Source organism: Stenella coeruleoalba, assembly GCF_951394435.1.
Source record: "Stenella coeruleoalba genome assembly, chromosome: 20".
Classification (NCBI taxonomy): domain Eukaryota; kingdom Metazoa; phylum Chordata; class Mammalia; order Artiodactyla; family Delphinidae; genus Stenella; species Stenella coeruleoalba.
The window spans coordinates 17,117,324-17,144,574 of record NC_137166.1 but is presented as its reverse complement, the minus strand read 5'-3'; the positions used below and the strand labels follow the sequence as shown (position 1 = coordinate 17,144,574).

Below are 27,251 nucleotides of genomic sequence, written 5' to 3'. Positions count from 1 at the left end.
GTTTGTTGAATGACTGGATAAGTGTTTTCATTCTCAATAGCTCTTACAATTTTTTACGTTTTTTTTGGGGGGGGGAAAACTTAGAAACAAAAATAGAAGAAAGAAGTAGAACAACAGCAATAACAAACACACACCCACCTAGATTTAACCACTGGTGCTTTTCACGCACCTTGTGTATTTTTTTGCCTGATCATTGGTGAGAGTTAACATATGTTAAATGTTTCCAGAGTGCTGGGGAGTGCTAGGTTTCATACGTGGGTTATTTCGGTCTTCACAGCACTCTGTGTAGTAGCTACTTTCACCCTTATTTTGCAAATGAGGAAACCTTAAGCAGTTTGCCCAAGACCACATACACAGACATGTACACGTCAACACGCATCTACCAAAATTTTTTGACAGTCTTAGGGTATGTGCTTTTAAATTTTATTTTTTAATTGTAAAATATTTTAAACATGCAGATAAGAATAGAAAGTAATATAAGAAATACCTGTGGGCTCCCCTACCGAGCCGTATCAAACTTTAGCATTATGCTGCATTTGCTATAAACCTCCCCCCTGTTTTTTTTCTTTTTTTTTTTTTGTGGTACGCGGGCCTCTCCCTGTTGTGGCCTCTCCCGTTGCGGAGCACAGGCTCCGGACGCACAGGCTCAGCGGCCATGGCTCACAGGCCCAGCCGCTCCGCGGCATGTGGGATCTTCCCAGACCGGGGCATGAACCCGTGTCCCCTGCATCGGCAGGTGGACTCTCAACCACTGTGCCACCAGGGAAGCCCCTCCCCCCTGTTTTTTAACCTCTTGATGAAGACTGTCAATAAAGTTGAAAGTCCCTGTGAACCCCTCCCCGGTCCCATTCCCTATATACAGAGATACATGGAACTTGGTACATTCATTTAAACTGCTATATGGTCTTCTGTTGTATGAATAGGTAAAATTTTATTTATGTTATAATTAAAATTTATTTATATTTACTGTGTATATTCTATATCATATAAATGTAAAATATAAAAAATAACATTCTATATTTGTGTTTATTTATACTATAATTACATCTTTGCCTTTATAAACAATGCTACAATGAAGTTTTTTCTGTGTATGCCTTTTTGTGTGCATGTTTGTTTCTTTAGTGCAAGTACTAGAACTAGGGTTTCTTCTTTGTAGGAAGATGAAGGTCTTCAGTTTTAGTAGACACTATCAGATTGCTTTTTTTTTTTTTTGCGGTCCGCGGGTTTCTCACTGTTGTGGCCTCTCCCGTTGCGGAGCACAGGCTCTGGACACACAGGCCCAGTGGCCATGGCCCATGGGCCCAGCCGCTCCGCAGCAAGTGGGATCCTCCCGGACCGGGGCACAGACCCGTGTCCCCCGCATCGGCAGGCGGACTCTCAACCACTGCGCCATCAGGGAAGCCCTCAGATTGCTTTTTGAGTCAGCTCACCAGTTCATGCTCCCATGAGCATGCATAGCATTCCTGCTAAAACTTAGAATTGTCAGATTTTTTTTCATGTTGGCCAGTCTAATGGGTGTGAAAGGGTATCTTTTGCTGGTTTTAATTTGAAAACCTCTTCTTACATGTTATTTTAATTTGGTTCTTGAGTTTCCTTTCTTGTGAATTGTCTATTCATATATTTTTATCCATTTTTCTGTTTGCTATCTGTCTTTTTAATCTGCAGGATTTCTTAATATATGGTGGATACTAATCCCCTCTCAATTATGTGCATTGCAAATATTTTCTCCCAGTCTGTGTCTTGTCTTTTCACTATTTTTTTTTTGCGGTATGCGGGCCTCTCACTGTTGTGGCCTCTCCCGTTGCAGAGCACAGGCTCCAGACGCGCAGGCTCAGTGGCCATGGCTCACCGGCCCTCACCGGCCCTCACCGGAAGCCCTCTTTTCACTTTTTAATGTTGCTTTTTATTGTACAGGAGTTCAAATTTTTAGATAGCCAAATCTGTTCATCTTTTTCACGTGCCTTTTGTGTCTGTCTGAAATACTTCCTTACTCTGATGTTGTAAAAATTTTACACGCATACGTGATCCCCCTGCCCCCATGTTTTGTAGATTCTGATACGCATGTTATTTCACATTTAACTTCTTTAAAATCAAGATGTGTAGGCTTCCCTGGTGGCGCAGTGGTTGAGAATCTGCCTGCCGATGCAGGGGACACGGGTTCGTGTCCCGGTCCGGGAAGATCCCACATGCCGCAGAGCGGCTAGGCCCGTGAGCCATGGCCGCTGAGCCTGTGCGTCTGGAGCCTGTGCTCCGCAGCGGGAGAGGCCACAACAGTGAAAGGCCCGCGTACGGCAGAAAAAAAAAAAAAAAAAAAAAAATTAAGATGTGATTTACAAACATTGGAGTGTCATAGTTTAATTGGCAGCATTTTTTTCTTTCTTGGTGGTATGTAAAAAATCTTACAATTGGTGGCATTTTAGATTTAATGAAAAATAGTATATTTTTATAATTTTTAAACAAAATTTTGATTATCTTATGCATGTTATATTTTCACTTATTTTTGTTACCCAATATATTGTAAACATCTGTACAAATCTATATTATCCACAATGATATTTTAAATGATGGAATACCCATTATAGAATGAACATAATTTATTTTACTAATCCTCCACTTTGGAGCATTTAGGTTGTTTCCAGTTTTTCTGTAACATGCTGCAACATACTGTGATGGATGCACTTAAAGCTAAATCTTTTGACACATAATTATTTCCTTAGGATATGTCCTGGAAACAGAGTTGCTGAATTAAAGGGTATTCATGTAGGAAATGTTTTTGACTGAGTTGCCAAATTACCCTTAGGAAAGAGTATACCCATTTTTGCTCCCACTAACTATATTTTAAAAATATTTATTTATTTGGCTGTGTCAGGTCTTAGTTGCAGCATGTGGGGTCTTTAGTTGTGGTGTGCAGGATCTTTACTTGTGGCATGTGGGATCTAGTTCCCTGACCAGGGATCAAACCTGGGCCCCCTGCATTGGGAGCTTGGAGTCTTAGCCACTGGACCACCAGGGAAGTCCCTCACTATTTTTTAAGAGTGGCTATTTCCCTGCATTGCCAAACTTATCTGCACGGTTTTTAAAATCTGCAATAATGTTAAAAAAAATTTTTTTAATAGACACCGTCTCTAGGAATTGTCTTGCCTGTCTGTGAGAGCATATCTTTTTTTTTTTTTTTTAATTTTTTTTGCCTGTGTTGGGTCTTAGTTGTGGCACTCAGGATCTTTCATTGCGGGGCACGGTCTCCTCGTTGCAGCGCTCGGGTGTCTCTCTAGTTGTGGCGTGTGTGTTTTCTCTCTCGAGTTGTGGCACGCAGGCTCCAGGGTGCATGGGCTCTGTAGTTTGTGGTATGCAGGCTCTCTCATTGAGGCGTGCAAGCTCAATAGTTGTGGCACACAGGCTTAGTTGCCCTACGGCATGTGGGATCTTAGTTCCCTGACCAGGGATCGTACCCGTGTCCCCTGAATTGAAAGGCAGATTCTTTACCACTGGGCCACCAGGGAAGTCCTGAAAGCAGTTGCCGTCTTCCATTGAAGAGCTATGGGGACTTTTGCAAGGCAAAGAAAATGGGATAGGTGAAGAAGAAAGAGATGAAAAACAGACCTTAATTCAGAGTCCTCAGAAGCTACTACTGTGCCCCCCTGTGATTAAGGGGCATAAAGTGCTGGTTGTTGATAGTTTTAAAAAGGGGGTTAGTGTGCTTGGATTTAAAGGAAAGCTCAGTATTTCAAGAAGGGTTCTTGGGGGAAGGTCTGAGTTTAACACACTTCCTACCCAGTTTACAGAGGACCTACTGAAGCAATGAAAACAGTGAGTAGGAGATGTGTTCCACTGCACACAGATTTTTGACTCATAAAACAGTCTGACAATGTCCCTACAGGGGAAATAAATCTTACCGTTCACCCAGGAAGTGGCCAGAGTTTGGGGAATAGGATTTGGTTCAGAGTTTAAATTTATTATAAGAGCATGAAGTAAGAAAATATGAATTCCCTGTAATATTTGCCTGAGGGGAGTTGAACTTCTACATAGGCAGCTTTAAGAATACCTGAATACTTTCAGTGTATTTTTCTGAAGTTTAGTTTTTGTCCAGGTAACCAGCAAGGCATCTTTTCTTTATTGGTGCATAAGTGTTCTGGCATGACTTTGTTTTCTGATGGAGAGAGTGTATGTTGAATGAGAGTCAGCTTTACTAATGCCCAGTGCTTTTGTTAATAAAATTTATTAACAAATTATAAATAATACAAATTAATAATGTTCTTACTAAGAATTTGTGAGTGTGATGATAGCATCTCTGATACTAACCTGAAATCCTCGGATTATCCAGCTTTAAATTCCTTCCCAATTTAATCCGACTCTTGGTGAAACTGTGATTCTGTCCAAACTTAGGGGAATCTGACCAAGAAGTGTGTTGGTCAGGATGGTTGAATATACACTGTAACGGCAAGTAACTGAGAATTGATTTCCTGAAGACCTTTTAGGAAACCTTTCACAAGAAAATGTGGTTCAGGGAATTCCCTGGCGGTCCAGTGGTTAGGACTCCGTCCTTTCACTGCTGAGGGCCCTGGTTGGGGTCCCATAAGCTGCGTGGTGCACCCCCAAAAAAAAAAAGTGTGGTCACTGTTAGTGACCAGACAATTTCCTTTCAGATAACATAAGAGAGAAATGATTGGATGCCATCCTAATAATGGAATTGAGATTTTCATCCTTTACCTTTTTAACGATGATAGTGGGGGGGATGGGGGCATGGGCATGGAAGATATACAACTTGTTAACAAACGCAAGTTCATGCGCCCAATGGACAGTGAGGCCAAACAATACCGAAACATTGGAGTTTGGAGCAGAGAAAGGTTTATTGCAGGGCCATGCAAGGAGATGGGTGGCTTGTGCCCAGCAAACCCTGAACTCCTCGAAGGGTTTCAGCAAAGCACTTTTAAAGGCAAGGTGAGGGAGGGGCATGGTTAGTTGTCTCAGACTTCTTGGTGTTGGAATCCTTTGTTCATGCAGCTAGGTCAAGTCACAGTGCTCCTGTAGGTCAAGTCTCAATGTTCCTGTAAACCTCCAACAAGACAAATGTTACTCTCTGTTCTGCAACTTTTTTTTATCTCTAAATGAATGGACTCTTAAAGGTCAGAGTCTTGAGAATGGGCTATCCTGTATATTTCAGGCTATAGGCAACATTCTTTTACAAAAGGTGTGGAGCCAGCATGACTAAGCACAGGCAACAGAGCACTAAGGTTAAAGTAAAAGAAACTGATCTAATATGGAGTCAGATTTGCTCTTCCCTATTACAAACTGAATAAAGGACAGTTAAAATCCATAGGAGCAAAGGGAATTTAGGTTGAAAAAAAAGTACAGAGATTAATTGAAATTGGAGACTATTTTTTAAGTACTTTCAAAATAGAAAGACCCTGTGTAGTCCATGTTCCAACTAAAGGCTATATACATCGAAAGCCAAGGAGCAATGTGTTGGGAAGGGACGTGAATCAAGCTTGGTGCTTTGAACACTGTTTCTGAGAACATCAAAGAAAGCTATTCAGTGGGAGAGGATATGACCCACGTGACCAGGTTGCAGTATCGAGACCCATGGGTAGTTTGATTGAAAAGCCTTTTAATCTCAGCATGAAGAAGATGCTTATAAGGTTCAGAAACCTAACCCCTGCCAGGGATGTGCCGATGAAAGGTCACTTCCAGTATCACTTTCTTGGCATGGGGAGACCAAACCAAGACAGTCGGAAGGCTCAGTCTATATGGGTCAGCAGTTACAGCGGAGAAATGAGAATCCGGGGGCTCGTTTGATTGACGATAGAATCAACCGACTCTGCTACACAAATGGAGGGGAGGGATTTGTATGAATTCTGAGGAGCCATGCAGGTAGGGAGGAGTTGAGAGTTCTCTAAGGAAAGCAGTTAGGCCAGGTCACGGATCAGGGAGGACCCACATGGACATTGAATCCGAGCAGGAGTCCAATTTTAAAAGGAAGAATGTAGATATCAAAAGAAAGGTAATGGAAGAAAGGTCTTGTTCATTTTGGTAACTATTTTTCTAGCTAAGCCAATTGAGAGGGTTCATAGAAGGACACTGAGATTCGCTGGACAATAACAGTGCCCAAAAGACAGCCTTTCATTTCTAGGATCAGCTGGGATCAAAGACAGGATAGACGGGTCTTGTGAAGGCTTGGGAGGAGCCGTCATAACTCTTGAATATAAGCAAAGAGGACTTCACACCGATTTCCTTTCTGGCAGTGCAGGAAGACCACTGTGTCAATTCAAGGCATTTAATTCATGGAATTTTAAGAATTATTCCATCTTCAAATGAAACTATTAGCCAACGTATAATAAAACCAAAGTTTTCTCCTTGCCTCAAATGAAATAGAAAAGAAGCCAGAAGTCGAGACCACTTATAAGATGAAAGTTGTAACAAAAGAATTGTTGGAATAAAGAAAAAATGTGTTTTAGCACCTTTTCTCTCCAACTGCAACAACACATATTTTGTCTTCATTCAAGGGGCAGCCCCACCCACCAATTATGGTCAGTTTTCCAATTAGTGACTGCAAAATGAGCAAAGTTGTTTTATTGGTGCTTTTGTGCCACAAAATTGCCAAGGACAGGAAGGATAGAGCTAATTTCTTAGGAAATGCTGAGGAATTCTCAGCTCCTTAAGTCTTTATTAGGAGCAAATGTTATGAAAGAGTGGCTTGCTACCCTTGCCCGAGGAGCTTCCATATTTCACTACTTACCCTTAAGCCAAGTATCTTTCTCAAGGCTTTCCTTATTTCCAAATTCAGATGAATAAAGAGGGTATCGGATTTGCTGCTTGATTACCCAGCAGACAGGAGGAATTTAGAGAGCTGGTGTGAAATCACAGTATGTTAGCCTTTTTGCTGAAGGGTCCCCACCAGATCCCTACCAGTCTTTTGAGCTGGCAATATCTGTTTACTCTTTTGTCTTTAATTCAGAAGGGCATCGAGAGGGAGAAGAGCTTTAACTTTACCCTGTGTTTATTTTCACCTGGTCAGTTTTGTCAGAAGATTCTGCCCTTTCAATAAAATACTGACTGAAGTGCAAGAATCTTCCTTTTGCAGTGGGAGGAACCCAGGGCACCTGGGCCAAGTCACCAGTATCTGCTTCAACCAGAACCTTGAGCGGGAATACCCAGGAGAGAAAATGTTCTCGAGCCCATTTTAATGGTGTTTATAGCACTCCGGTCCTCAACACAGTAGTTGATCCCTTTTGGAAGGAGGGAGTCTGGAACTACCAGACCTCACTGCTCCCAGGCTAAGCCTCCCAGTGGTGCAAAATGTGCAGCCTCTTCCCATAGATTGTATCTGAGCAGAGGGTTGTGATTAAAATGGAGCCTAGAAATTAACTAGGTGGACTTACTGTAATTTCTCCCCAGTCGTCTTGATCCTATAGGTCCCCCTACCCAGACTCCTGTGCTAGGGAAAGCTGTTCACGTTGAGGTGGGCTTTGGAAAGGCACCTGGCACCTTGTCTGCTGGGTTGTGGGTTCCTTATAAGTTCCAGTTGCCCTTCCTTTTCCTCCTTTCTTCCTTTCAGAGTGACATGGTAAAACTCATGGGCTAGAGAGTCAGAGCTGAGTTTGTTTGTTTGTTTAGATTTTTCTGATGTGGACCATTAAAGAAAAATAACTTTAAAAATATTTATTTATTTGGCTGCGCCGGGTCTTAGTTGCAGCATGTGGGCTCTTTAGTTGAGGCATGTGAACTCTTAGTTGTGGCATGTGGGACCTAGTTCCCTGACCAGGAATCGAACCTGGCCCCCTGCATTGGGAGCATGGAGTCTCAGCCACTGGACCACGAGGGAAGTCCCAATGTGGACCATTTTTAAAGTCTTTATTGAATTTTGTTACAATATTGCTTCTGTTTTATGTTTTGGTTTTTTGGCCACGAGGCACGTGGGATCTTAGTTCCCCAAGCAGGGATCGAACCTGCACCCTCTGCATTGGAAGGTGAAGTCTTAACCACTGGACCACAAGGGAAGTCCCAGAGAGCTGAGTTTAAATGCCATGTAAGAGTTACTTAGCCTCTCTGAGCCTCAGTTCCCTCGATGGTGATGGCATGTGCCACTGTAAAGGATGAAGGCAGGACTGAATCAAGTAAAGATGAGCCTGCAGCTCATTGTGGACATTCAGTGGGTGATGGTTACCCCCTTCCCATCTTTGCCTTAGAAACCTTGCGTATACCTGTATCTGAATTAACCTCAGAGGGGCTTATCAATGCAGTCCACTGATCAGACGTGAGAAATGGTATCGAATAAAGCTTATGTCTATTTGAGTAGACACACCAGGCTTAGTAACAGAAGTTAGGACATTTATTTCAGTGTACAGTCAACTCTGCTATAACATATGTGTTCCTAGAAACCACCACGCTATGCCAAATCATGCAGTTAAAAACCACAGGGCTTACGGGGAAAAATGGATTAGGGGTGTAACAGTCAAAAATTTGTCAGTGACACAAATAGGAACCTAATAACGATGGTAGCATGGTTTTACACATGTTAAATGGCTGAGATCATAACACTACAATACATATGGCACATTTCCATGAGAAGACCTGAAGTTTGCTTGTGGAAGCAGGTGTTGGAAAGGTTGGAGCTTGTGAGTGTTGTCATGAAGTGGTACAAAGAGGTTTTTCTGAAATCAGATGGGAGATGTAACACCAGATGTGGGTGAGTATGGTGTGTAACATGCAGTAAAGTGAGGTAGCCGGCAGATGAGTATGGGTTTTGTGTATTTCTACACGACTGGGTTTAGCTGGGGGAAGTCTTCTGTGTTCAACTAGTGTGTTTTGAAGGCCAATTCATGCAAAGCAAACCCAAAATTCATAGTACGTTCCCTTATGTGTCAATCACATTGGCATACATTTGTGTTTTTAAAACAAGCATTTCCGTAGGACTGTACTAGCTTCCTGGCAGAGGTCACCTTCCCCTAGGCAGTACCCAAAAGTAGAAGTAAATAAAATCAATGTAAAACATAAAGGCTAACGGGACCATTAACATCCTTCATAAAATGGTAATCATTTTATAAACATAAATCTTTGCATCCCATATATGTAGGTTACTGTATTCTAGGGAAGTGGAGTTATTGTCAGATTGCATTGAATGTGGGAATAACACGAGTGTGGGGACGGGTGGTCCTTGGCTGTATTTTGTAGTGATTTTGTCTTTGTCTTAACTCTTTGGATCATCTGCTACCTTGTTGTTCTGCCCTTAGCACAGATGAGCCACCCTCAGCACCCTGATCTCATAGTAACCCACACACAGACTGAGGGGTAGAGCAGCCAATAAATAGCAGTATGCTATGTTTCTTGATTCATCCAGATCTCTTTTAAAGATCCTCTGTAAATGAATCCTGTATTTTAAAAAGAAATGTGATCATGAATATATATGATTCTAGGAGAACAGGGATAGTCATATAATTTGTGACTTTAGAAGGTAGTAGGCTACAAGCACTGGAGGGTCCACGGATGAGCTTTAGGAGAGGTCCAGGAATCCCAGAAATTGCACACACATTTTTGTTGGTGAGTGCATTTTGGAAGCTTTCATCCATTCCTAAAGGGCTCTTTGATCCCAAAATGACCAAGAGACCGTGATTCACAAAAATCCATGGCAATGTAGATTCATATGGGTTGTTTAGGGAATTTAGCGTGATCTATGGGTTATCTAGTACTTTGAATCCATAAAGGGAAACTGTTATAGTTTTTTCAAGAAGCAGACGTGGGTGCCACCATCAGTGACAACGTGGAGCTTGTCTGACCAGCGGGTTGGTCTTGCATGTCGACTTTGATGTTACCTCTCACATTAGCCTAATAGTAGTGAATGACTCCTTTGAGCAAGGGCATATGCCTTTCACCGGTGTGTCTCATGCCTCCCTTGACTTTATTTTGCAGATGGGAGCAGCGAGAGCTCCCCAACGGGCGTGTCTATTATGTTGACCACAATACCAAGACCACCACCTGGGAGCGGCCTCTTCCTCCAGGGTAAGGCTTGAACCAGTAAGACCCGAGGCTCTAGAACTGGCACCAAGAGTCCCCATCAGCTTCTCCACCACTCACTGCCATGGCCATCTCTTTATTTTCCCCCACTCTCCTCCTTTCTCTCTTTATTTTCCCCTCCTCCGACAGTCATCCCCTTCTGCATTCTCTGCTCTCTCTTTCTACTTTCCCTTCTTCCTACATGTGTTGTATTGGCCATGGGCTTTCTTAAGTGGTATTCAGAACCCCCATGGATATTGGGTTCTGGAGGAAGGAGGGTTGGGGAGACCTCCGGGGCCCTTGGTGTCTCACTGGCCTCAGTCATTTCACCTACAGAAATATCCTGTAGGGCCCGATTTTCAGTTTCTTTCTGCAGAGGTAGCAAAGTCCAGGGACATTTATCCTGGGTTCCTTGATTGCCTTTCCTACTCACTTACTTTAATTCTGCTCTCATTTCCTAGGACAGACTAGGAACATTTAGAGCATCTCTGGGGGAAAAAAGAGCACAAGGAAGCCAAGATAGAGAGGGTGTTGATGCATTTCATAGCGCCCTGTGTCCAACCAGCCCCTGGAGACAGTGTGCTTCTCGTTCAGCGGGCTTTGCGAGAACGCAGCTAAGTTCTCCAAAACCAGAGGATGAGTGAGGCTTCCAAGTGAGGGAAGAGTGTCCAAGTTCAAGGAGAAGGGGTTTGGTTCCCTGTCTGCCAGGGACAGAAAGTTCTTTCCACATGCGTCTCCCAGTCCTGAGAGCTTTCGAAAGGGAATGCATTCTGCTCTCAGGAAAGAATCACCTCCCAGTAAAGCAGCCATGAAGGGCTCCTACATAGAACGTGAATGCTGACTTGCCCCTCCGAAGCTTGTGGAGGGAGAGGATGTCAGAGGTGGGCGTATCGGGAGAACCCCCGTGCTCTGTTTTGTTCACCTGTCAGGCGTGTGCCGGGCAAATATCACCTCACTTTCCAGTCCTACAAGTTTCCACGGATGGGCTGCTTTTGGTTTCAGTTTTCCAGTAGAATGCTTTTGTGTTTTCCTTTTCTTCCTTACCGTTCTGGAAATCACACTCATAATCCGCCTCCTTAGTTCTCACTCTGTTTCTCCTTTTACTTTAAGTCCAGGGAACTTACCAAAGATAAACATCGACTTCTTAGAAAAAAATTAAAACATTTTATTATGGAAATTGTAGAAATTTTCATATTGAATTTTTCAAATATGTGGGACAAAGAATGCCCACACACTCAACACCTAGGTTCAATAATTATCAACTCATGGCCACTCTTGTTTCATCTATACCAGCGGTTGGCAAACTGTGGGCCTGTGGACAAAATCCAGCCTGCCACCTGTTTTGTAAATAAAGCTTTATTGGAACACAGCCCCTCTCATTTGTTTACTTATTGTCTATGGCTGCTTTTGTGCTCATTGGCCGAGTTGAGTAATTGTGATACAGACTGTAAAGCCTGCAAAGACTGAAATATTTACTTTTCGGCTCTTGGTAGAAAACATTTGCCACCTCCTGCTGTGTAATCCTCACTCACCCCTCCCCCACCCCTGTTCTAGATCATTTTGAAGCAGATCCCAGACATCGTATCATTTTATCCAAATTTCAGTACATATTTCTAAAAAGTGTTCTCTTATTAAAAGTGAAAACACTATATTATTAACAGTATTTACCTACCCCTATCAAACCCAGTGAGTAGTCAGATTTCTCCAGTTGTCTCACAAATTAATCATCAACTTTTAACAGGACACATTGCACACTTGTACTTTGTGAATTTATAGCATGTATATATTTTTTTGTCTGTCTTTTTTGTTTTGAACTTTTGAATTTATTTTATATATTTTTTATACAGCAGGTTCTTATTAGTTATCCATTTTATACATATTAGTGTATATATGTCAGTCCCAATCTCCCAATTCATCACACCACCACCACCACCACCACCACCACCACCACTTTCCCCCCTTGGTGTCCATACATTTGTTCTCTACATCTGTGCCTCTATTTCTGCCCTGCAAACTGGTTCATCTGTACCATTTTTCTAGGTTCCACATATATACATTAATATGCGATATTTGTTTTTCTCTTTCTGACTTACTTCACTCTGTATGACAGTCTCTAGATCCGTCCACATCGCTACAAATGACCCAATTTCGTTCCTTTTTATGGCTGAGTAATATTCTATTGTATATATGTACCACATCTTCTTGATCCTTTCGTCTGTCGATGGGCATTTAGGTTGCTTCCATGACCTGGCTATTGTAAATAGTGCTGCAATGAACATTGGGATGCATGAGTCTTTTTGAATTATGGTTTTCTCTGGGTATATGCCCAGGAGTGGGATTGCAGGCTCATATGGTAATTCTGTTTTTCGTTTTTTAAGGAACCTCCATACTGTTCTCCATAGTGGCTGTATCAATTTACATTCCCACCAACAGTGCAAGAGGGTTCCCTTTTCTCCACAACCTCTCCAGCATTTGTTGTTTGTAGATTTTCTGATGATGCCCATTCTAACTGGTGTGAGGTGATACCTCATTGTAGTTTTAATTTGCATTTCTCTAATGATTAGTGATGTTGAGCATCTTTTCCTGTGCTCATGGGCATCTGTATGTCTTCTTTAGAGAAATGTCTGTTTAGGTCTTCTGTGCATTTTTTGATTGGGTTGTTTGTTTTTTTAATATTGAGCTGCACGAGCTGTTTATATATTTTGGAGATTAATCCTTTGTCCGTTGATTCATTTGCAAATATTTTCTCCCATTCTGAGGGTTGTCTTTTCATCTTGTTTGTAGTTTCCTTTGCTTTGAAAAAGCTTTTAAATTTCACTAGGTCCCATTTGTTAATTTTTTATTTTTATTTCCACTACTCTAGGAGGTGGATCAAAAAAAATCTTGCTGTGATTTATGTCAAAGGGTGTTTGTTCTTCCTATGTTTTCCTCTAAGAGTTTTATAGTGTCTGGTCTTACATTTAAGTCTCTAATCCATTTTTAGTTTATTTTTGTGTATGGTGTTAGGGCATGTTCTAATTTCATTCGTTTACGTGTAGCACTCCAGTTTTCCCAGCACCACTTATTGAAGAGACTGTCTTTTCTCCATTGTATATCCTTGCCTCCTTTGTCATAGATAAGTTGACCATAGGTGCGTGGGTTTATCTCTGGGTTTTCTGTCCTATTCCATTGATCTGTATTTCTGTTTTTGTGCCAGTACCATGTTGTCTTGATTACTGTAGCTTTGTAGTATAGTCTGAAGTCAGGGCATCTGGTTCCTCCAGCTCCGTTTTTTTCCCTCAAGACTGCTTTGGCAATTCGGGGTCTTTTGTGTCTCCATACAAATTTTAAGATTTTTTGTTCTAGTTCTGTAAAAATAGCCACTGGTAATTTGATAGGGATTGCATTGAATCTGTAGATTGCTTTGGGTAGTATAGTCATTTTCACAATATTGATTTTTCCAATCCAAATCCATCTGCAAACAGTGACAATTTTACCTCTTCTTTTCCAATTTGTATTCCTTTTATTTCTTTTTCTTCTCTGACTGCCATGGCTAGGACTTCCAAAACTATGTTGAATAATAGTGGCGAGAGTGGACATCCTTGTCTTGTCCCTGATCTTAGAGGAAATGCTTTCAGTTTTTCACCATTGGGAATGATGTTTGCTGTGGGTTTGTCGTATATGGCCTTTATTATGTTGAGGTAGTTTCCCTCTATGCCCACTTTCTGGAGAGTTTTTATCATAAATGGGTGTTGAATTTTGTCAGAAGCTTTTTCTGCATCTATTGAGATGATCATATGGTTTTTCTGCTTCAATTTGTTAATATGGTGTATCACATTGATTGACTTGTGTATATTGAAGAATCCTTGCATCTGTGGGATAAATCCCACTTGATCATGGTGTATGATCCTTTTAATGTGCTGTTGGAATCTGTTTGCTAGTATTTTGTTGAGGACTTTTGCATCTATATTCACCAGTGATATTGGCCTGTAATTTTCTTTTTTTGTAATACCTTTGTCTGGTTTTGGTATCAGGGTGATGATGGCCTCATATAATGAGTTTGGGATTGTTCCTTCTTCTGCAATATTTTGAGAAGGATGGGTGTTAGCTCTTCTCTAAATGTTTGGTAGAATTCACCTGTGAAGCCATCTGGTCCTGGACTTTTGTTTGTTGGAAGATTTTTAATTACGGTTTCAATTTCATTACCTGTGATTGGTCTGTTCATGTTTTCTATTTCTTCCTGGTTCAGTCTTGGAAGCTTATACTTTTCTAAGAATTTGTCCATTTCTCCAGGTTGTCCATTTTATTGGCATAGAGTTGCTTGTAGTAGTCTCTTAGGATGCTTTGTATTTCTGCGGTGTCTGTTGTAACTTCTCCTTTTTCATTTCTAATTTTATTGATTTGATTCCTCTCCCTCTTTTTCTTGATAAGTCTGGCTAAAGGTTTATCAATTTTGTTTATCTTCTCAAAGAACCAGCTTTTAGTTTTATTGATCTTTGCTATTGTTTTCTTTGTTTCTTTTTCACTTATTTCTGCTCTGATCTTTATGATTTCTTTCCTTCTACTAACTTTGGGTTTTGTTTGTTCTTCTTTCTCTAGTTCCTTTAGGTGTAAGGTTAGATTGTTTGAGATTTTTCTTGTTTCTTGAGGTAGGCTCGTATTGCTATAAACTTCCCTCTTAGAACTGCTTTTGCTGCATCCCATAGGTTTTGGATCATTGTGTTTTTGTTGTAATTTGTCTCTAGGTATTTTTGATTTCCTCTTTCATTTCTTCAGTGATCTCTTGGTTATTTAGTAATGTATTGTTTAGCCTCCATGTGTTTGTGTTTTTTACGTTGTTTTCCCTGTAATTGATTTCTAATCTCATAGCGAGCATTGTGGTCGGAAAAGATGGTTGATATGATTTCAATTTTCTTAAATTTACTGAGGCTTGATTTGTGACCCAAGATGTGATGTCTCCTGGAGAATGTTCTGTGTGCACTTGAGAAGAAAGTGTAATCTGTTTTTGGATGGAATGTCCTATAAATATCAATTAAATCTATCTGGTCTATTGTGTCATTTAAAGCTTGTGTTTCCTTATTAATTTCTGTCTGGATGATCTCTCCATTGGTGTAAGTGAGGTGTTAAAATCCCCCACTATTATTGTGTTGCTGTCAATTTCCTCTTTTATAGCTGTTAGCAGTTGCCTTATGTATTGAAGTGCTCCTATGTTGGGTGCATATATATTTATAATTGTTATATCTTCTTCTGGATTGGTTCCTTGATCATTACGTAGTGTCCTTCCTTGTCTCTTGTAACATTCTTTATTTTAAAGTCTATTTTATCTGATATGAGTATTGCTACTCCAGCTTTCTTTTGATTTCCATTCGCATGGAATATCTTTTTCCATCCCCTCACTTTCAGTCTGTATGTGTCCCTAGGTCTGAAGTGGGTCTCTTGTAGACAGCATATATATGGGTCTTGTATTTGTATCCATTCAGCGAGCCTGTGTCTTTTGTTTGGAGCACTTAATCCATTCATGTTTAAGGTAATTATTGATATGTATGTCCCTATTACCATTTTCTTAACTGTTATGGGTTTGTTTTTGTAGGTCCTTTTCTTCTCTTGTGTTTCCCAGTTAGAGAAGTTCCTTTAGCATTTGTTATAGAGCTGGGTTGGTGGTGCTGAATTCTCTTAGCTTTTGCTTGTCTGTAAAGCTTTTTATTTCTCCATTGAATCTGAATGAGATCCTTACTGGGTAGCGTAATCTTGGCTGCAGGTTCTTCCCTTTCATCACTTTAAATGTATCGTGCCACTCCCTTCTGGATTGTAGAGTTTCTGCTGAGAGATCAGCTGTTAACCTTATGGGAGTTCCCTTGAATGTTATTTGTCATTTTTCCCTTGTTGCTTTCAGTAATTTTTCTTTGTCTTTAATTTTTGTCAGTTTGATTACTATGTGTCTTGGTGTGTTTCTCCTTGGGTTTATCCTGCCTGGGACTCCCTGCACTTCCTGGACTTGGGTGGGTATTACTTTTCCCATGTTAGGGAAGTTTTTGACTATAATCTCTTCAAATATTTTCTCGGGTCCTTTCTCTCTCTCTTCTCCTTCTGGGACCCCTATAATGTGAATGTTGGTGTGTTTGATGTTGTCCCAGAGGTTATCTTGGGCTGTCTTCATTTCTTTTCATTCCTTTTTTCTTTATTCTGTGCCACGGCAGTGAATTCCACCATTCTGTCTTCCAGGTGACTTGTCTGTTCTTCTGCCTCAGTTATTCTGCTATTGATTCCTTCTAGTATAGTTTTCATTTCAGTTATTGTATTGTTCATCTCTGTTTGTTCTTTAATTCTTCTAGGTCTTTGTTAAACATTTCTTGCATCTTCTCGATCTTTGCCTCCATTCTTTTCCCGAGGTCCTGGATCATCTTCACTATCATTATTCTGAATTCTTTTTCTGGAAGGTTGCCTATCTCCACTTCATTTAATTGTTTTTCTGGGGTTTTATCTTGTTCCTTCATCTGGTATATAGTCCTCTGCCTTTTCATTTTGTCTCTATTTCTGTGAATGTGGTTTTCCTTCCACAGCCTGCAGAATTGTAGTTCTTCTTGCTTCTGCTGTCTGCCCTCTGGTGGATGAGGCTATCTAAGAGGCTTGTGCAAGCTTCTTGATGGGCAGGACTGGTGGTGGGTAGAGCTGGGTGTTGCTCTGGTGGGCAGAGCTCAGTAAAACTTTAGTCCGCTTGTCTGCTGATGGGTGGGGCTGAGTTCCCTCCCTGTTGGTTGTTTGGCCCGAGGCGACCCAGCACTGGAGTCTACAGGCTCTTTCGTGGGGCTAATGGCGGACTCTGGGAGGGCTCACTCCAAGGAGTACTTCCCAGAACTTCTGCTGCCAGTGTCCCCCCGTCCCCACGGTGAGCCACAGCCACCCCCGGCCTCTGCAGGAGACCCTCCAACACCAGCAGGTAGGTCTGGTTCAGTCTCCTATGGGGTCACTGCTCCTTCCCCTGGGTCCTGATGCGCACACTACTTTGTGTGTGCCCTCCAAAAGTGGAGTCTCTGTTTCCCCCAGTCCTGTCGAAGTCCTGCAGTCAAATCCCGCTAGCCTTCAAAGTCTGATTCTCTAGGAATTCCTCCTGTTATCAGACCCCCAGATTGGGAAGCCTGACATGGGGCTCAGAACCTTCACTCCAGTGGGTGGACTTCTGTGGTATAATTGTTCTCCAGTCTGTGAGTCACCCACTCAGCAGTTATGGGACTTGATTTTATTGTGATTGTGCCCCTCCTACTATCTCATTGCGGCTTCTCCTTTGTCTTTGGATGTGGGGTATCTTTTTTGGTGAGTTCCAGTGTCTTTCTGTCGATGATTGTTCAGCAGTTAGTTGTGATTCCAGTGCTCTCGCAAGAGGGAGTGAGCGCACGTTCTTCTGCTCCGCCATCTTGAACCAATCTCCCTATGACACATATATTTAAAAGTGGTGGTAACTCCGTAAGTGTGCTGGTTGCTTGCCTGTTAACCTCTCTGGTCTATAAGTTATTTAGACCTTGACCTGGTGAACGTTTGAATGGAATCTAAATGAAGATATTTAATGGTATCTTCTAAGAATGGCTGAGGATTTACTCTTCTTTAAATATTGAGGTGGAATACTAGACCCAGCTTTCTTATTTTCAGGATAGTTTTAATGTTTTATTGTGAGATGGCTCAGCTCTGCACCCCCTGTAGCCTATGAGTTCTTCCTGAGTTTTAGGCCCAGACCTTAAAGCCCCTGGCACTTAGTTTTGCTATGTAATAGGGAACCCAGAGAGAACAGAATGCTCAAGCTTTCATTGCTAATTAATGGGAGAAGTTCCACCCTGGGGAAGTATTACCATGGTGAGAGCAACCTTGAAACTATAGATGGAGCCATTATATCAGCAGACCTAGACATCCAGGAGCGAGATTGAACCAAAGGATTCAGTTTATCATGGCCATCCCCTTCTGTCCCACACACGGGACACTTGTATGAAGACCAGTTGTTTTATCCAGGAGAAAAAAGTATTGGACCTGGTAGTTAAGGATGAATGCAGTAATTTGCTGTTTAGTCCTTTTTAGATGGTTCTCAAACTTGAGGTGAGCAGGGAGAGTGATCACCATAGAGCATGGTATTGGGGAGGCCTCACAGGGGGCTTAGACTTGGTCTTTAGGAAAGGCTGAGGGGTGGACTTCAGTGAGAAGAGGAAGGTGATCCAGGTTGGGAGAACAGTGTGAATGTAGAAGCTGTGTTTAGGGAATGATGCATGGAGCAGTTTTGCTGGAGTGGAGGGTTTGTGTGAAACAAAGATGCTCCAAGTGTGTACAGCAAGGCCCCTGGGTTTGGTGCAGATGCCCCCTGGAACCAAACAACATGAAAGGGCTGACCTGGCCTCCAACCACTGCTCTGTTTTTGTAGATTGTGATTCTGCGTAAGATTTTACCTGCAACCAAGGGTGTGATATGCTGCTTAGAAGTTTGAAATTCACCAGTGCAGAGGACTTCTAGTTAAACATATGGATCGAACATGTGTTTATTTCCATTCCTTCCTGAAAACCCACTAAAATAGCAATAAAGGTTATAAAAAAGTATAATGATAAAGGAATGGGAGAGGAGAAAAAGCATATGGGAGATTGTAATCAGAGTTTAGTTGCTGATGGATAAATGGCAGAGTTGCGAAAGCTGAAACCCAAGCTTCCGGTGTGGGGTTTCCACCCGGAAGGCAGCCAATTTGCACCATGGAGCCCTGGAAAGCCTCAGCGATCAGAAACATATGGGGTGTGTGTGTGAATGTGTATGTGTATGTGTAACGAGACAAAAAACTTGGAAGTTTAAAATTTGTGCAGGGAGCAGCTAGGTTTCTAGTTGTCAGCCATCGCTCCCAACCCTCTGCCATGTGTATGTGTGCACACACAGACGTGCACACACACACATGTTCACATACACGCACGTGAGTACTGCTAGCCTAAGAAGTTCCTGGGAGAGTAGTACCAGTGTGGAGAACACAGCCATAGCCGAAGGCAGAGATGAACTCAGGAAAAAAGGATTAAGTGAGGATGCTGTCTCCAGGGTAAAGACAGGAAGGTTTTTTTTGCTGGGGAAAGTGACCAGTCTAAGGGAAGAAAACTATAGATTGTGATATTTGGGGATCTTCTAGTGAAACAGCTGAGTGAATCCAGAAATCAACTTTTAGACATTTTAACACTCAGGTGTGAGGGTTGATATAAAGGTATCTTCGGACATTCAGGGTTTCAAAAAATTAACTTTGATGCATCCTTTCTCAGAAACTCCTAGACGATTTCTTCTACCAGACAAGAGGAAACAGAGAAAGAAGTCCTGAGATGCAGGACACAGGAGACTCTGTTCAGGGGCCAAGAGGAGGGTGAGGGAAGATGACTCAGGGCAGGAATGTAGAGCAGGCAGGCCTGGAGGACAGCTGTCCACGCTGGACAAAGGGTGCCTGGAGAAATGAGGCCCAGAGTTAAGTGATCCTGTGAGGCCACCAGCCCTGTCAGAATCTGGGGGTGAATTTGTGATAGGTCCTTGAAAACCAAGCAGAATAAAACACGCAGTTCTTAACTCTAGAGAAACAGAAAAAAGGTGTACAAGTAAGCAAATGTATGTATAGTATTCTACAAAGTCATAATCCAAACTCTGAATATTGAGTTAATGTTGGTTTTCTAAATTGGGAGGATGGGGGAGGAGAGAGCCTTGTGTGTGTTGGGGGGTGGAGTACAAGAACTAAATCCTCAGCTTTGCTAGTGGAAAGTCCATAAGTCATATCTAATTTGGCAGAACTCAAGAAATTATGGAGTAAGCATTTGTTTAGAAGTACGACTGTCAATAGAAGAAGCAGTCAAGAGCTGAAAGTAGTTGTTGCCTCTGGGGAGCAGAAATCAGCAGTGGGGAGAAGGAGGGCGGGAGACACTGCTTTTCATTGTATCTCCTGTAGTACTGTTTGTGTTTCAAACCATAGATACATGATTCCTTTGCTAACAAATAAAAATAAATAAAAATCACTGGTTGGGAGAATTTATGAGAAAGGTGGGAAGGTTCCAGATTATTGTGAGCCTTGCATACTGATTCAAGGTTTTGACTCGAGCCTGACATAAGGAGTCGGTCTGCTGGGGTTACCCTGATGGCGGTTTATTGGCTGGATTGGATAAGGAGATTAGTTCAGAGACAGTTGGACGTAGAAATGGAAAGTCCAGGGCAGGGAGACGAAATAAACAGAAGCCCTCGGGCTGAGTGGCTTACTGACATCTGTAGGAAAGGAAGAGTCGGGAATGATGGTGTTGTTTTATCCCTGGGAGGAGGACTGATGCAGGGAGGACGGGGAAAGGCTCAGGTTTGGGGCGAGAGGGATGGCGTTTAGTGGAATCCAAAGTGGCAGCAGGTCAGGACGGCAAGGCAGTCCAGCAAGCGGAATTCAGACGCAGTCTGTGAACAGGGACTGGGAACTACTTGAGGAGAAGCCATTTTTAGGGAGGCTTTGAGTTTGAAAGAATTGTTGAAGAGGTGGCAACAAAAGTCAGCTAGGAGGCTAACCCTGAAAGCTGAGGAAAGTATCAGACCAAAGCGCCATAGTCATGTGGATAAGATCAGAATTCAGAGATGGTATGACAAGGTAGTTAGGGAACAAAGACCCTCCAACACTTTGGAATCGTACAGTGTAATCCATTTTGGGTTCCTTTTGCATTGGGTTAACCTCGTTTTCTTCAGGGGTATCTCTCTCTTATTTTTTTAAAACTCCTTTTCTCCCCCTTCCCCTTTCAAATTTATAATGGAAAATTCAGGCATACAGCAAATTTGAGAGAATAGCAATGAATCCCTTGTAACCATTGCCTGGTTCTAACAGTTAATATTTTGTTTTATCTGATCTTCCCACTTTTCAGGGGAGGGGACCAATGAATTGTAAAGCAAATCCCAGTCATCATATCCTTGGATCCATAAATACATCACATACACCTCTAACAGATGAGTGTTTTGTTTTAAACATAACCAGAATGCCATTATCCCACCCAACACAATTAACAATATTTCCTTACTTATGTCATGCGCAGTCTGTGTTGCGTTTTCCCCAGTTGTCTTAAAAATGTTTTCACGCTTGATTTGTTTGAATCAGATCCAAACTCAAAATCAACACATTGCTTTTGGCTGATCTCATAAGTCTCTCTTATTCTATAAGTTCCCCCACCCTTTCTTGTTTTCTTCTGGCTCTTTATTTGTTGAAGATCCTGGGCATCTGTCTTGTAGAATTTCTCACATTCTGGATGTGGCTGATTGTGACTCCTGGTGTTGTGTTACATGTTCCTTTATTCCTTATCTTTCCTGGTAAACTGGTCGTTAGATATGGAGGCTTAATTAGATTCAGATTCATTTTTGAAAATTGAAATATAATTTACACACAGTGAGATAAACAGATCTTAGTTATACAGTTCACTGAGCTTTGACAAATGCATACACTTATGTAACTCACACTCCATCAAAATGTAAAATATTTCTATCACCCTGCGGAGTTCCCTTTCTTACTTACTTTTGATCACTTCTTCCATGTGTATGTGGAAATCAAGTTACACCTACCAAGCACAGCTGAGGATTTTTACTCTCTGCTCTAGCCCTGCCTTGCCCATGGATATTCTAGGGCCAACTTTGGAAAGATTGCTTCCTCAACAAAAGATAATGTGGAGAGTCCTGCTGTCATTTGCACCAACTCTTCTTCTCGTGGTCATGCAACGTATTTTCACTGGCACCTTATATCAGGATAATTTCAGTTTCAAGGAACAAAAATTGGGATCCAAATTGGCTTGAATAATGAAGAGAATTCACTGCCTCATGTGACTAAAAATTCTAGATGTAGATCCTGGTTTCAAGTGAACCATGATCCAGTGGCTCAACAGTATCCCCGAGACTGGCTTTTTTCCCCCATTTTTCTGCTCTGCCATCTAGTGGGTCAACTTCATATTGTGTTTGGGTCCAAGATGGCAGCCAGTCCCAGGACTGCATACTTTCTCAGTCATACCCAGCAAAGAAGAGAGACTATAGTCTTCCCACCATAACTAGCAGAAGCCGTGAGATTCATCCTGATGGGCTCAGCATAGGTCACTTGCCCACTTCTGGTCCAGTCAACACTTCAACTCCAGGGTTGGGAGTACAGTCAGGTGCCCCAGAGCCACTTGGATCTCTGACATGGAAATCAGGAGCTGTTGGTAAAGAGGGATGGGTTGCTGGTGGGGGCAACCACAGATGTCTGCTAGGAGCATCTAAGCCCTAGAAGCCTCCGTGACTGGAGCCCACCTGGCTGTGCCTTCCCGGAGGAGCCAAACTCCTGTGCCAGACCCCACACCAGACCCTTCCTCACCCTCCTCCTTGCCAGCCATCCTGAGATTTCTCTAGCATTTGAGCGGAGGGGTGAGGCGGTCACTATATTCATTCTGAGCTTGATGTTTGCAGCTGGGAGAAACGCACAGACCCCCGAGGCAGGTTCTACTACGTGGACCACAACACTCGGACCACCACCTGGCAGCGCCCCACGGCCGAGTACGTGCGGAGCTATGAGCAGTGGCAGTCCCAGCGCAACCAGCTCCAGGGCGCCATGCAGCACTTCAGCCAAAGATTCCTCTACCAGGTGAGCGGCTGGGGGCCAGCCACGAGGGAGGGGAGCCTCCCAGCGGCCACGCACATTCTCCGTCGACCTGTTTGGCGAGCAGGGAAAATGGTGGCTAGAAATGTCAGTGCTCTGACACTGGAGGTTTTACTCATCACAGTGAAATTCCTCAAACTCCAGTGTTTCTAACTTAGTGACTCAATGTCCACCTTCTGTGTTTATGGACTCAGTATGTGTATCTGAAACTGAATTCTCCCATCTTTCTTCCAGGACTGGATTTCTCTTCTGGTCCCTCCATCCAAGTCCATTTACCCAGACTTGAGACCTGAAGATTGCTGTGACCTCTCCCATACCTTGCCTTTTCAAATCAAAGCAGTCACCCAAATTCTTCCCTTTCTATTGCTGCTACTGGTTTTCTTTAGATGTTTATTATCTGACAGGTTCTGAAGGATGGAGGGACCTTAAAGTTCATCTGGATTTGGGGTGGGCAAACTATGGCCTTTGGGCCAAACGGACCCCCAGCTAGTTTTGTAAATAAAGTTTTATCGGAACACAAGCACACCCCATAGTGTGGGTATTGACTGTGGCTGCTTTCATGCTACAATGGCAGAGTTGAGTAGCCACAACAAAGACTAGGTGGCCCATAAAGCCTAAAATGTTGTGGCCCTTTACAGAAAAAGTGTATTGACCCCCGGTCTAAATCAGCCTCCTTCTATCTGATTCCTGATTTTCCTCTGTCCTTCCCACCTGAATGATTAAGGCAGCCTTGGAATTGTCTCTTTGCTGTCATTCTCTCTCCTCCAATCTGTACTGCCTGTTTCTAGCAGAGCAGTCTTCAAATATCACTGTCATTTTGTCACTTTTTTTTTTCTTTTTAACTTTTTGGCCGTGCCACGCAGCTGTGGGATCTTAGTTTCCGAACCAGGGATCAAACCTGGGTCCCCTGCAGTGGAAGCTCGGAGTCCTAACCACTGGACCACCAGGGAATTCCCCGTTTTGTCACTTTTAAAAAAAATCACTGTGGAAGATTTAAGGAATGGGGCTTTGCTCTACATTATTAATCACTGGCTCAAAGCCTTCTGTGGTCATTACCTACAGAATAACATTTAAACCTTCTAGTCCTGAAGTCAGAGTGTTGTGGTCCCAAATTAACTGTCTAATGGTCTCCCATACTGGGTCCCTTTAGGAACCTTCCTTCCTGGGTCTCTGTCTCATTAGAGCCCCTACCAGCAGCTTGGTGCTTGGTGGGGAGCCCAGCCACACAGCTTCTTTGGCAGAGAGAAGTGGTATTCCCAAGTGGGAACTCTGATTACATTTTCTCAGAGCCCCTTGAACATGAAGCTTTGTTCCCCCTGCAGTGGAACCTGCACAGGGTGTGGTATGTCGGAAGCTGGAAACTTTTTGAGCTGGTCTAGGACATCACCACGTTTAACTCACATTGTTTCTATTTGAAATGAACTTTAACCCCACAACCCATTTCTAAATGCTCAGAAAACCTGTAATTCCAGTTAATAACATTCATCATCAGCTTTGCCATCATTTCCAGCTCTTTCTCTGCTCACCCAAAGTAGGAGCTACCCCATCAACCGGAAGGCATGGTGGCATTGGCCTTGGCTGGCTTGTTCCTTCTTCTGTCTGTGGGGACTGATTGCTCATCATATAGTGTTTCCTTAGTATGGATGAGCAGAAAGTCTGGTGTTTGTCACATTGAGTTGCCTCCAAGGTCAGCTATGATGCCTGGCTCCAACCCGTGCCCAGTGGTCTACCTGGTGCAGCACTGCTGGGCATCTGACCTCCCACTCCACAGCCCCCTTCATACATGCCGGGCATCCGGTTCTGGCATGTTTCAAAATTGGATGGAATCTGGTCCTTCTCTGCATTTCAGAAATTATTCCGTTTGAGCTGGGCCCCAAAGACTTTCCCTGCCATTTTCTTGGCTGCAAAACTGGAAAGGTCTGGGCATCTTTGTCCTTTGACTTAGAGACAAGGACGCGTCTTAGGAGTCTCACATGGTTTTGTCTCCCTGCTTACCCGACTTCTTAAATTAAAAAAGAAAACTCCATTGAAGGACTCTTTTTTTTTTCCCTACCCTCCCATGCACTGTGTAGGTTCTGTCAGTTGACCCAGATGTTTGGTGTGTGAAAGGGAAGATTCTGGAGCTCATGTCTGCTCGGTCTTTTGGAGCCTTCATTCCTCTCTCCTGCCTCTCTCATTTTAGCAACATCATTCCAGGCCTGTAGAGGTAGAACTTTGACTTGGAGTGTTCCCTAAAAGTAAAGATTCAGCGCTTAAAAGAAAATGTTCTCTCTGAGTACTCTAACCTGGTTTTCTCAGCTTGGCTGGGGATCCAGGAGGGTTCTGGATGGAGGTGCTGGTTCCCTTTTGTTCCTGAAACAAGACCCATATTGAAAAACGTGGTAGGAATCTTTTTTGGGTCAGCTTTCAATGTCTCTCTGTTGATTCCCCTCCCCTCTGGGTTTGGTTTACCCCTCTTGTTTGCTATGGTGCCATGTCCTGGTTACAAGTAAGAAGAGTCGCTTTCATAGAGTTATTTTGGGGTTTGGCCTTGGCCCAGGGTTTGACTCGGAAGACTTAAGAGCTGATACCATACCATTGGCTTCCCCTCCCCCTCCTGCTGCTGCTGCTGGGCTGAAACCAGGCCCTTGTTCTTCTTTGCTGCCTGCAGAGAACACGAAATACAGTTCAATATGGGAAATCAAGGGAATCCCAGATGGCAGTCTCCTGCATTCCTTCCTGCCTCAATGCATACCTTTTTCGGGGGGGCCTCGCTGTTATCATCCCCTTATCTCTGACAAGTTTCCCTCTCCTGACGCCCCAGTGTGCCGTTGTTACTCGTGATCATCGTGCACATACTTGCGCTTGGCCGCTGCAGTTTCGATTTGCCCTCTGTTTTGTGGTCCTGCTGCGGTCCACCGAGCATGCCCAGCCCAGTCGTGTGCATCTTGTAATTGCGACGGGACTCTGCTTGCAGCCTACTACTGTTTCTGTGGCGACTCCTCCGCCACTCCTGCCTGATCCTCCCCTGATAATCAAAGGTGTAGCCAGTGTTGGCAAGACTGAAGCAAATCATCCTGCGGCTCCTAACGTATGGACGCCCAAGTGCTTTATCCAGAAACAGACAACTTGTTTCTTGCTCTGCAACGAGCCCCTTGGATCAAATTCTCAAGCACCTGGGTTTTGTCCTGTGCCCAGTGGGTGCATCCTTAAAAACAACAACAACAAAAAAGGAGCCTGCCTTCCACACTGTAACCTCTTTGCCCTTCCCAGAGCTTGTCTTGCCCTCGGCTGTGTTTGCTAGACATTCTTTATTTCTGAGTTTGTATCTTAAAATATTACTGGAACTAAATGCTTTTAGTCCCTAGGGGACTTGAACTCACGTTAGCCCTCTGGCTCATGGCCTGCACCCCAGTTCTTCCAGCCCAGGGACGGTTACCAGGAAAATTATTCAACAGCATTCCTTTCTCTTCTTAATAATAAAGGAAACTGTCTTGTCTCTTAGAGTCACCTGCACATCCCAGGATCTCTTCTCTGACCGCAGTCCCCTCCCCCACCATACCCCTTTCTCTGTGCTTTTCCAACCATGCTCCAGGTAACACTTGGGATCTCTCATTTCAGGGGAAGGTGTGGCAGGAGAGAAGGGGCAGTTGGTTGGCTCACTGGAGATGTGGGGTTTTTGGGTTTTGGTTTTCTGGCCAGGATATATAACTTTGAATTTTTTGTGTCTTCTTGGCTTCTGTTCACTTCCTTTAAACATTTTTCAAGTTGTACTATATACATTAGGGAAGAAATATCCTCAAGTGCTTTGCTTTAACTGTAAGAGGTAAAATGATTATGAGCGTCAGCTTCCACTGACCCATTTCACGTGTCGCTCATGTTTATCAGTCTCTGGTCTCTCACCCTTCCTGTCCGCCTCCTCTTCTCTCCGCCTCTAGGGATGAGAATGAGAGGATACCAAAGACATTTTTCAAAAAACCACCTTCATGAAAGAGAGCCAACACTGTGTGAACATTTAATTTCTGACATTAAAAAAAAAAAGGCAAAGATTAAGAAAGGGGCCGTTAAACATTTTTTGTTTCTAGTTCAGTGCAGGTCACGAAGCCTGTCAGAAAAAAGACCTTTTGGTATGTTGATTTGTAGAGTCAGGCAAGAGACGACTGTAAGCCCGCTGAAGCCCTGTTGGTACCAGTTGGGAGCTAATTTCCCAGCAGAGCTGCTGAATGCTTTGCAGATCATCCACTTACTCTGGTGGGGGAGAAAAAAGGCCTGAATCAGCCAAAACAATTGCACCAAATGCTGCTGCTTTTAATTTCTTAGAATGACCTTTTCTGTAGCCCTTCCCTTTTGCGAGGACACTGGTCCAGCTCAACGTCACCCGCCGCCTCCTACTTGGCTTCATTGTCTGAAGCGCGTGCATGTTTCACAAGGTAGTTCCTTCCCTTCTGTTGCCGCATGTTTTTTGTACCCACTGTTCTTGTTATGTATTAACTACGAAAAAGGTGGAGGAGCTTGGGTTTTATGACATGCCAACTCCCCTCACCTCGCCTCTCCTCCACACACATACCATAATAACCACCGTGAATTGGGGAAGTTTTCTTTCAGCAGCCCTCAGACAAATCGGAACAGTGGTGGGGGTCGTAAGCACACCCTCGAGGCTGAGGGCAACATGCCCTAAATC

The 27,251-nt window shown here is 43.1% G+C and overlaps 1 protein-coding gene across 2 annotated transcripts in view; it reads left to right on the top strand.

Moving 5' to 3' along the window:
* Positions 1-27,251, top strand: part of WWP2 (WW domain containing E3 ubiquitin protein ligase 2) — a 145,065-nt gene that overhangs the window by 101,231 nt on the left and 16,583 nt on the right. For both annotated transcript variants that reach the window (XM_079906852.1, XM_079906853.1), the window contains exons 9-10: positions 9,904-9,993; positions 22,402-22,576. In XM_079906852.1, the coding sequence (XP_079762978.1) occupies positions 9,904-9,993; positions 22,402-22,576 (265 nt within the window). The remainder of the gene's footprint in view (positions 1-9,903; positions 9,994-22,401; positions 22,577-27,251) is intronic.